The sequence below is a fragment of the Phalaenopsis equestris genome, unplaced genomic scaffold (genome assembly GCF_001263595.1).
Source record: "Phalaenopsis equestris unplaced genomic scaffold, ASM126359v1 Scaffold000831, whole genome shotgun sequence".
Taxonomy (NCBI): domain Eukaryota; kingdom Viridiplantae; phylum Streptophyta; class Magnoliopsida; order Asparagales; family Orchidaceae; genus Phalaenopsis; species Phalaenopsis equestris.
In genome coordinates this window covers 235,101-246,836 of record NW_018165271.1, presented here as the reverse complement: position 1 = coordinate 246,836, position 11,736 = coordinate 235,101, and the positions used below count along the sequence as shown (strand labels likewise).

The 11,736-nt window shown below is 33.4% G+C and overlaps 1 protein-coding gene across 1 annotated transcript in view; it reads left to right on the top strand.

Moving 5' to 3' along the window:
• Positions 1–301: 301 nt before the first annotated feature.
• The window catches only part of LOC110031480 (E3 ubiquitin-protein ligase At1g63170-like), a gene marked incomplete at its 5' end in the record, with an annotated part of 25,092 nt that continues 13,657 nt past the window's right edge, over positions 302–11,736 (top strand). The window contains 3 exons of the mRNA XM_020734691.1: positions 302–927; positions 2,104–2,229; positions 2,313–2,604. Coding sequence (XP_020590350.1) covers positions 302–927; positions 2,104–2,229; positions 2,313–2,604 — 1,044 coding nt within the window. The remainder of the gene's footprint in view (positions 928–2,103; positions 2,230–2,312; positions 2,605–11,736) is intronic.

The window sequence follows — 11,736 nt, the reverse complement described above, 5'->3', positions numbered from 1 at the left end:
TCCGTTTCTTTGTTAATAAGTTAATATTTTAACTTTTCAGATCGGATCTCATTTTAAATGTCTTCTTGTTGTTAGAAAGAAGATGTGCTTTTTTGTTTATGGTGTTTGCTTGAAAGTTATTTATTTTTGTTTTATTGATTTCTCCTGAATTTTTGTTTTGTTTTGTTTCCATTTTGGTGTTTGAATAGAAGATATTCATATATGTGTATCCATCTGGGCGGTGCTACTTTGTAACTCCAACATATTTCAACCTTGGTGAACTTTGAAGGCTGTTTTCTTGCATTAGAAGCAACCAGATTAAAACCCTATTTTGATGGAGCATTCAGTTGATATTAATGGTCATGATTATATCATAAATATTACTAGAGGTGATTCTTATGCCACTTTCATCTCTGATGATTTAACCTATAATGGCTCGAATGAATTACATAGTGAAGTCAGGGCATCAAGAGACGTCGAAGGTTCTGTCTCTCGATCACATTCACCAATCACTGCCTCTAGTTTTAGAAATGCTTCTCTTACTGGAAGACGAGACAGTCATGGCCGTCGTCAAAGAAGTCTGCTCAACTCTGGTTTGTGGATCTCAATTGAGCTGATTGTCAACGTGTGCCAAATTTTGGCAGCTATCATTGTTATATCCTTGTCACAGAATGAGCATCCACGCGTACCATTATTTGCTTGGGTTATTGGTTATGCATTTGGTTGTGCTGCTACACTTCCACATCTTTATTGGCGCTATAGCAACTTCAATAGTCAAGGATTTGACCAAACATCATCACAATCACAGCCGTCTTCATTCCAGAATATATATTCTGAATCTCCTTCAAACACTGTAGTTTCTCTTACACAGAATACGGAAGGAAGAGGAACCCCTGGTACTGCTGCATTCTCAAGGTTGGATCAATATTTTATAGGTTCTACTTCATGGTATTTTCAGCTACTAAATTTTATGATATTATGAGTTTGGTGATGCTTAGCATAGCATGGTATGATGCTGTTGGACTTGCCACTTGGCCTTAATTAAGCTCTTTGGGTCTGGTCTAGGACTTGAAAACAAACACCCTATTATAATCGCAATTTTTGGTACTTCAAGCCAATTGCATGAAACTTTTTTGAAGTACCGGATCTAGGAAAGAGGGAAAATTAGGTCAATTCAATTAAGTTTGAAATGTACTAATCAAGCAATATATGTATTGTATATCATAGAAACTTCTCTTATTTTATATCATATCTAACTATAATTTATGTCATTTGCTAACTTCTAGATTGTAGAATTCCTGCACCTTTCTTTAGCATCATAAAATTCAAGTATTTGCAAACCTAGAATGATCCAACTTATACCTTCTTAACAATGGATGGAGTGTCAATTTGTTTACTAAATGGTCCCGAGGCTTTCATTTTTATTTTAATTTTCTTACTTTGTTGGATGAATTTTGTATATTCTTTTTAACTGCAATTTACATGCACAATATCCATCGACTCTTTTTAATTTTCTTATAGATGTGCCTATTGCATGAAGCTCCCGTCAATGTTAGATCTAGGTGGTTGATGTATGTAGACTTGAAGCTGTATTTAAGGTGGGCTATTTATTATTCTGTTAATGTAAATCATATCAGTTTAAAAATCTAATACATGTGGTTCTTAATGCACAGTTTTCAACTTGAGAAATGTTATTCTTCATTCCTCATCTATAGAGTAGAAATTTACTGGAAACTTTATTGTGTGAAAAGAAGAAAGCATATGTCGTAACTCGTATATCTGCATCATATTATAATAATTTTTTAGGTTTGTAGTGGATTTGGCCTTATCACTGTTAGTTATCTACCTCTAGCCGGGGACAAATGTGATTAGAGTTACTGTTACAATACTGTACAACATAATGCATGGATCATGACCTTATATAGCTTGTTTTTTTTTTTTTTGATCACCTTGACTGACACAATCTCTTTTATCTTTGAAAATGTTTTAGATGAAAGTAAAGGTATAGATCCTGTCTCACATTCTGATCCACGGCTTGATTTGTTTGCCATCTTGGTTAAATTTGAAAGCTCCGCATAAAATATTGAAATAACCTTTTGTTTCATGATATCATATGCCTGACAGGCTGAATCCTTTGGTTGATCGTTTTAAAATGGCATTGAATTGTTTCTTTGCCATTTGGTTTGTTCTCGGTAATGTATGGATTTTTGGTGGACACTCCTCTGCTGCAGGTGCGCCAAACTTGTACAGGTATATTTATTCTGAAAGTTTACTATGTCTACTAAAATTTACCTTTTGCTACACTAGCATTATTAAATCCTTTTGATCTCCAGGTTATGTATAGCTTTTCTGGCATTCAGTTGCATTGGGTATGCCATGCCATTTATCCTGTGCGCAACAATTTGCTGCTGTTTCCCTTGTATAATTTCTTTCTTGGGCTTTAGAGGGGACCTAAGACATACCAGAGGAGCTACATTAGCATCTATTAAGGCATTTCGTTCTTACAAATTCATTTCAAAAAGAAATCTTAATCAAGAATTAAGTCAAATCATCTCTAAATCGCATGATGGTGGGATATTGGCTGTTGGTACAGACAAGGAGCGGTTAATTTCTTTTGATGATGCTGTGAGTTTTTTACTTATCGGCTCAAATATCATATTGCATCCTTCACCTCAATGTTAAAATAAGTCAAGTTGTTTATTAATTGTGCATACTTATATTTCACAAATACTGAAATGCTTGCGCCTATTATATAAGATTATCTTGTTGGCAGTATGTGCTGAGAATTTTATGATCCCAAAATGTTGCATGCTGCGAAAGTTTTCATGCTTAAACTTCTTTACTATTTACATCAATAATATTGTGGCAAAAAAATCCACCCTCTTCCTAATGCAATATCACTTTAATATATGATAGTTATATGGCATAGTCTCAATGAAGGTTGACTTTATCTAACTGAACAGAATGACTCAATTACATCATGCTTGGCTCACGACAATTAGGCATAACCTTTTGATTCGGCTAGATAAAGCTTGCACAGTTTAATGGATTAGCCCATTTTAAATTTTGATAATCATATATTTGTGAGGCACATTAACCTCATCAGCTTCTACGTCACATGGAATCTTGGTAATCGTTTTAATGCAAATTATAGCCATTTGATTCTTATTTGATGGTTGGATTGATGCTACCTGTGTAGATTTAGCTAACCTACTAAAAGTGATCTATTAATTACTTTTAGAATTATTTAACTAACTATAATATCTATTTAGAAAAAAAAATTAATTAAATCTCATTAATTTTAGAAAATCCTAATTTGCTTCTTTTTAATAAAATAATATTCTCTTTGTTTAAATGTAATTTCTACAATTAGAACAATAGTGTTATTATATGTTAACTAATTGTGAAAATGGATGATACCAGTGAGAAATATTTTGGTAATGAAGACTTAATTTGAAGAAAAATTGAAGAGCCATTAGGAAAAGTTAATTGAAGGTAGGATGTGTTAATTAGTAGGTTACAAATAATAGAAGCTTCATCCACAATGAGGGTTTTCATCTAAATTTCGATCTACTTTTCTTATTATTCAAGAAAAAGACAATGAGATTGACTCACAAGTTGAGAAAGAAAAATTTGAAGATGAAATTCTACTTGATAAAGAAATAGATTATGTGACTAATAGAGGAAATAATGACTAATAAATTTTGTTTAACTTGCTTTGTGAAATTTTAGAATTTATGAATTTAGGATTAACTTTTGCTATGAATTAAATATATTTTAAACTTGAAGTTAATATTTACATTAACTTTTTATTATTTTTTATGCGATAAAAGTTTTTGTTAGAAATTTTAATTTTCAACTTCAACTTTGAATTTTTCCTTCAAATATACATGTATATCATAATTTTTTTCATTTTTATATGAAATTTTAAGTCATTTATTACATAAATCAAGCTTTGTATGTGTTACTAAATGTATCATTATATTTATTAAAAATTATTATTTGATGTGATTTTTATTGATGATATACAAGTTATAAGCATTCTAGTTGATATAAGTATTGCTTCTTTCTGTGCTTTGCGTATTGAAATTAAAAGGAATCCTTATACATTATATTACATTTTGCTCCTCAAAAATATTGTCCTTATCCAACTTATGATAATGAGCATAAGCAATACTTTTTAATTAAAATTTTTTTTCTTAATTGTCATGCGCAAGGCATAACTAACAATAGGAGTTTGCTCATATAGCAAGTTTAAATTCTTATTTCTTACATAAGAATTCTCTGCGACACGTCTATCCAATTTGCCTTCAAGGATTCTCCAATTGAAAGAATAATGTCTTATCTTTCAAGATTGTGTTCCCTTTCACCCATCATGGTGAGTCTTTCTAAGCCCGTGCTTAATTTATTTGTATCAGTAGGAATGTCAAGCCACTTTGAGCCGACCTTGCCTTAGAATCATACACTATATTTCTTAATGATTTAGTTATGTCTTAATAAAAGGGATTCAATCTCCTTTTATTACTATACTTTACAAATACATGTGTATAGGCAAAGGAAAAATAAACATTTATGAATGATATGCAAATCATTATGGCATGGATAGCAACAGGGATTACCTAGAAAAACACTAAACATGCAATAACTTAGTTGGCATATAGAAGAAAGACTAGGGATAAGAAATTAACTCGTTAACTACATAAAACTATATGATTATTTTTTCCTCAGGCAAGTTGAAATTCGTACTATGGAAAATTAACTTGGATTGCCCTAAACACTATCTACTTTTGTCTGAGCTTAAGCTCCAAATAATTTTGGGTCAGAATGGTATTTATGATTAAATTGTTATGGTTTTAAAATTTAATTAATGTTGCGAAGGTTTACTAAAGGTTGGCCAAATGATTTGTAGAATTTGGAATGCCTTTATAGATTGAGCTGACAATTGACACTAGAAGATTTCTAAAATTGTAGGCTAATCACCGAACTCCAGGATATGTATATTTGTAAGTGGAGTTGAAAGCTGTCCAACTAAGTTAAACATGTGATTAAATGACAGTTGGAGTCCAACTCTTTCGAGCATTTGATTCTAACCGAAATATATTTACTTTTCTAGAAAATTGTAAATGCCACTCTTTAAGTTGATTCTATCGTGCAAGGCCTTGAAGATAAACAAATACTTTGTTTAAATTGGAGGAAAGTATAATCGAATTAGCATTAGTTCAAACACTAAGAATTGCTCGAAAGTTAAAGAAAGAGGAAATTTACTTATCATGGCCAAGTTCGTAATATTTAAAAAAAGAACGAAGAAAAAGCAAAAGAGTAAAAAGTGACCTCGTTATTCGTCTACCTCATCATATGAGACATGATGTCTTTTTGGCTTAGCACCCTTGATGAAGTTTAAAATTTGTTAGAAGCCCTTATGAAGAGGGTCAGGAAGAGATGATGGTTTCCTTTAGATTAAATTATATGTGCAGTTAAGGAAATGGTGAATAGGCTGAAAATCAATCAAACGTGAGAGCCATTAGGTTCACTTTAAAAGTTGGAGTGGGAGAATGAGACAATGCTAGTTCTTTTGATAACTTGGAAATATTAGGGTAATAGGTCTAGATATATATGGGAAATTTTCAAGATTTTGAAAAATGTTTAAATATTTTATATTTGTTTTAATTTTATTAAAGATTATTTCTTATGAAGCCTTAATCTGACCAACAGTGGTAGACTTATGTTTAGAGCATTAGCAAAGTATTTTGGGTGGGGAAAATGGCTAAAAGCACTTATAGATTGCTGAGTAGTTTTTATAGTTTGAATCTAGTGTTGCTCACAAATTTTCAAAGGGTAAAGTGTTGCATATGGCTCTTGCTTACAAATTTTCAAGGGTTTAGTGTTCAAAATAGCTCATAAAATAATAGCAAGTCTTAGTAAAGAAAGCCCTCACCCAATAGCTTGAACACTATTTTCTTATTGTCTTGCTTTGTTTGTATTACGAGGTCTCTTTTGATTGAATTATTTATTAATACCTGATCTCAATGAATCATGCAGCATTTATAAACAATGACTAAGTGATGACAAAAAATTGGGAATATTTAATTAAGGATCACGCTTAGTAGCTTCTACTTAGGTCTCACTTGTATGAACTCATTGACATTCAATGAAGTGGCACTCGAAGCCGTCAATGAAAATGAAACATCATTAGTTGTTCAAATAGTAGGCTCTACCATATTATCACCATTTACATTATGTAGTGTGGATGGGGATGGGAAGTCTTAGCTAACACATTTAATTCTAATTAAAATGTAGAAGGGAGACAAAACAAATGAGCTTCTATTAACCATCTTAATCATAATTTGAGAGCAATAAATAGTCCTTGTCTCCTTGCTCATATCCGATTGGGTGGTCCGATAAACAAGTATATTTGGAAGAACCGATCTCAGAACAAAAGCTCTGGCATACTTGATCTCTCTTTGTGACAACAAAGGAGGTAAATTTATAATTAGGACATTTGATAACTCTCTTAGCATGAGTTTTCTTATATTTTTTATCAATTCTTTGGACTTTGTATCATCTAGAACAAACAATGCTAGTATTATTGGTGCTTCTCTTATAGGATCAATTAGAAGAACTTGTCAGATCACTATTATCTCTATATCGTCGGCTGAAGTTTTGTACTCATCTCTGACACCCTCATTCTCTCCTATGTCATTGTCTATTTTTCTAGTTTTTCCCTACCAAGTGAAAGGGATCACATGTTTTTTTGGGCAATCGGAAGCAATATGCTCAAACTAGTGGCACTTGAAGCACTTCCTGGTTAAGATAACTTTGGGAATACTAGTGGTCTTTTTTATTTTCTCTACTTTGGATTGGTTTTTCATTGGGCTAGTCGGTTGGGTTCTCCATAAGTTGTACTTGTGTTGTTCGATCCTAATATTATTTTGTTATCTCTCCATAATTAGTACCATGATATGGGCATCCTGTAATGTTTAGGACTATAACCCCATCGTGTTGCTAATGGATAGTCTCAATCCCCTGAGATATCAGGTTGTGGTGCTTTCCTCGGGCTCCACCAATTCACACTTCAACATTAGTTCTTCAAACTGAATTGTTTACTTCTCTACGGAGAGATCTTTTTTGCTTTAAGTGTTGAATTCTTAAGTACATGTCTTATCTGTAATTTATTGATGAATATTTGTACTACATCTCTCTTTTCATTTTAGATTAGGTAGTGATTTTTTTTTTCCTCGTGTTGGCATAAACATTTTAAACTTATGTCATAGAGATGCACTTTTTTTTAACTTAATGGGGCTAGCTTTACCTTTCTGTCAGATGGAACATCATTGTACTCGATGACCTATTTTAATACCTAAAACCACTCAATGAACTCGTCCGGATCCATGTGACTGTTAAAATCTATTAAATCTACGTATGCTCTAAAATTATTCTCTCTACTATACTCAATGTCGAATCAAAGCAATATCAACTTATCATCCTTAAAATCTTTTTGTGGAAAGGACATTTTTAATCTTTTTTTTTTTTGGTGGTCGCTGTTGTTATTGGGCTACTTCCTCATGTTGCCTTCTTTCAAAATCAACATGACTCCACTGCAATTGAAGGTCTTTTCAGTGCATTTCCTCCCTGGTGAGCTTTTGAATACTTTGTTGAGGTTTTTAGTTGGCGGCATGTCTTGTTCTTCCAACCAAATTTTCGGCTAGAAAGATAGTGATTTGGGGTTAGATCTTGGTGAATGATGTGAGAATAATAAGTTAGGTTATTTGGAATTTTGATTTGGGACAGAAGATAAATCCCTAAAAGTTTTGAATTTGTCGATCTTTGATATTATATGATGTCATTCAAGAATTTCTAGATGGTGTTTAAAAAATAGATTTAACACGGAGGTAGTTTTGGAATAGCATAGTAATGATAGTACTCTAGGTTGGTAACAATTGAAGGGGGATAGATGACGTTTGGTGGTTGTCCCAATTGAAAGCATTGAGGTGAATGATGAAATGATGTGATATGGATTATGAGGAAGTTCACCACCTATTCTTGAACTATATATAAACACACCATTTGTAAAATGAAAATGATACAACACTACGTAGGGCAAAAATTTGAGAAAAAAATTCTCTTGAATATAAAAAATCAAACAAAAGTCTATTCAATTTTCCTAAAACAAACCCAATATATACTCCCAATGCAAATTAACCTTAATATTACTTACAATACTACTAAAAGGAGCCCACTGTCTGACAACAACCTAATAGTTGGAAAAAAATTCTGCTGTGGAAGAAATGCAAGATGGTGGCAGTCCTACTTTGATCTTATTGTCTCAAGATGAGTGTTGCGGGATGTGGGAGTTAATTTGTCACTCTGCTGAGTAAAATTGATTTTTTTCTTATTTGAAAGCTTTTGGACTCAATCTACTACCACCATAACAAAGTTATTATCTTTTTGTGAGTAAGACAACTCAACTATAAAATCTATACTCATATTAAGTTCAAGAAACTCGGAAACACATATCATCATTCAAAGTCTGTTTTGATAGAATAAATAGCCATCTTTCTTTGGCACATCCAGAACTAATACTTTACATAAGCGAGTATTTTCATGAACCAAGCCTCTAACCTTTAATTTTATAACTTGATTCTCTCACTTATACCCATATAAGCATAATAGATAAATAAGTTTGTTTGAAAAAATCGACATTGGAATGAAATTTATTACATACTAGACCTCTCCCAATGTTGACAACCAAAGAGATAAACCTTCAATCAAGACATCCAACAACTCTCTCAGCATGAGTTTTCTTATGCCTGGTATCAACTCCTTGGATTCTTGTTTTGTAGAACAACCAATGCTATTCCTACTGGGCTTCTTGGTTGGGTTCAATTTGAAGGACTCATTGAATTAATATTATCTCTCACTCGTCTGCTAAACTTTTTTTCTGGCACCTTCATTCTCTCTTATGTCACTCTCAATTTTCTTAATTGTTCCCTACCAGTGAAAGTGATTCCTCTTGTGTTTGGACAATCAGATGCAATGTGCCCAAACTCATGGCACTTGAAGCATTTCTTGGCTGGGCTATATTTGGTATTATTGGTGGCCTCACTTTTTTCTCCACTTTGGATTGGTTTTTCCTTGGGCAAGGTTGGCTTGGGTGCTCCAAGGGGCGTACTCTTGTTATGTGATTTGATAGTTGAATCTTTTTTAAGGGTGGTATGGATCTGATACTGTTGTATTGTATGTCCATCTTCAAGGCCAAAGTTTGGACATCCTGTAATGTCCAATCATGCCCATGGAAAATCTCAATCTTCCGAGATATTGAGCTATGATGTTCTCATCGAGCTTCACTAATTCACACTTTAGTATAAATTGCTCAGTGTACTTCTTTACTGAATGATTTTTCTGCGGTAAATACGTAAGTCTCAAGAATATATCTTGTTTATAATTTGTTGATAGGTACTTGCATTACATCTTCCTTTTTATCTTGGACTAGGCCATTATTTATGTTCTTCCTCACGGTACCGTTTTAATACTTAACTCATGCCACCGTTTTAATAAAAATTTCTTTCTCTTTTTAACTCTATTAAAAAAACTTATAGCCTTCTAGCAGAAATCTTTCTCTCCGTTCTGAGAATTTTGTCCTTTTATTACCCTGATAACAGTAAGAAATGAAGAAGCCATGCAAGCCACCTTCCTCATCTCCCTCAAACTTTGGCTCATCCTTTCCCTCCTCTCCCTCTCCCACCTCTCCGCTCTCCTACTAGACATCACCAGCGACCACCGACTTTCACATTGCCGGCAACAGAGAATGGGCCAGTCTCTCCTCCAAAAATCTAGATTTCTATGATAAATGGGCCTTCGACAACTGCTCATCATAGTCGGCATCGGGGACATCGGAGGTCGACCAGATTGTAATTACTAAATTTTATTTTAGACATTTTAAATGTTACCAATAGTGAAACGTTGGACGGCAGGCGAGAAGCTGTGGAGATCCAACATTCTAAAATGGCAAAGAAATGCCATTGATTTCGTCGCAACTTGCGTCAACACCGACGTACCAAACAAATGCAAGTGTGTTGTTGTTGTTCTCTGCGACGTAACGACGCTCCACCTTGCTCTCAAGCGAAGCCTAAATAACTCGTCGAATCACTACAATATTTCCCTCTCCAGCTAGAAGTTGGTACTCTCTGAAATCCTCATTCTCTTATGTGTCACTACTCATTTTTTCAACTATTCCCTGCTTGGTGAATAAGATCACCCTCCTATTTGGCCAATTAGATACAAAATGCCCAAACCTGTCTCACTTGAAGCACTTCCTAATTGGGTTGGATTTTGGGAAATTGGTGTCCTCCCCCTTTTCTCCATTATGGATTGGTTTCTGGACCGGCTTTGGGTGCTCCTAGGGGTGTAATCTTGCTGCATAATTCGATGGTTGAGCCCTGTTTGAAATGTGGTGTGGACCTTATACAACTGTCTTATGACTTCACCTTCAAGATTAATGTATGGACGTCTTGTAATGTCCAATAGGGTTGTAATTGTATCTTGTTGTCAATGGTTGGTCTTAATCCCCCAATATCAAACTATAGTGCTCTCCTCAGAGTCCACTAATTCACATTTCAACATAAACTGCTTCAACTTAGTTGTGTACTCCTCTACTAAATGTTCTTTTTGTTGTAAGTCTTAAAGTTTTAAGAGCATATTTTGTTAGTAATGTGTTGATAGATGCTTGTATTGTATCATTTTTTTTTATCTTGGGCCAGATAGTGATTTTATCTTTTTCCCTCACGCCAGTGTAAGCACTTCAAAATTTTCCACCTTAGAGATGCACTCTTCTATAACTTAATGGGGCCAGCTTTACTCTTATACCTTGTGGAATGCCCCTGTACTCAAAGATAAGATCCGTTTTATTGTATGGAGCCTCTCAATGAACTCATCCACATCTATTTGATTGTCAAAATCAGATAAATCCACTTTTTCTCCAAAATCACTTTCTGCTCCTTTACTCAATGCTGAATTAACATATTACTAAAGGGATATCATTGCTTTTGTTTGTTAGTAAGCAAAATCGGGAATGTTACTGAGCGTCTATAATTACTAGTTTTCCTCCCCCTTTATTTTTCCTTTTGATTGTGAACATATCTAAATTCAATAAATTTAGTGATCAACGGTATGAATAATTTAAACAATATAGATATGGTGTGTATGAAATATTATGATATATGTATGAACCTTGTGATTAAATATTATTGCTTCTACTATTTGTCGTCGTTATTTGTTTCATTAAGGTCTTATGGCGATAGATTTTGAATAAAATTAAGCTATAAATTGCCAGAAAACCTAAATGAGACTTCATCCAAAGCATTTTATGAACATAGTGTTAGGATTTTCATAGTTATGATTAAAACCACAAGACAAAAATTATTACGTAATCTTCAGAGTGATGATTAGAAGTGGGGCACAACATCACGATCAATTAACATATTACTGAAGGGATGAGATTTTGATTACGGTGCACAACTAATTAAAAAATTTCTAACAAAAGTGAGCCCATTATGTAGAGAAAACATTATATTTTTCTCTCAAGCATGTCAGACAAGCAATGATAAAAGAATCATGTATAGCCCAACATACTGTCATTGAAATTATAATGCATGAATACTCTTTTGAGTATATATTAGATGCAAAAAAATATTAACAATCTTAACATGAGTTTTTGTCTAATCGTGTTGTAACTATATATATGTATGTATGTATGTATGT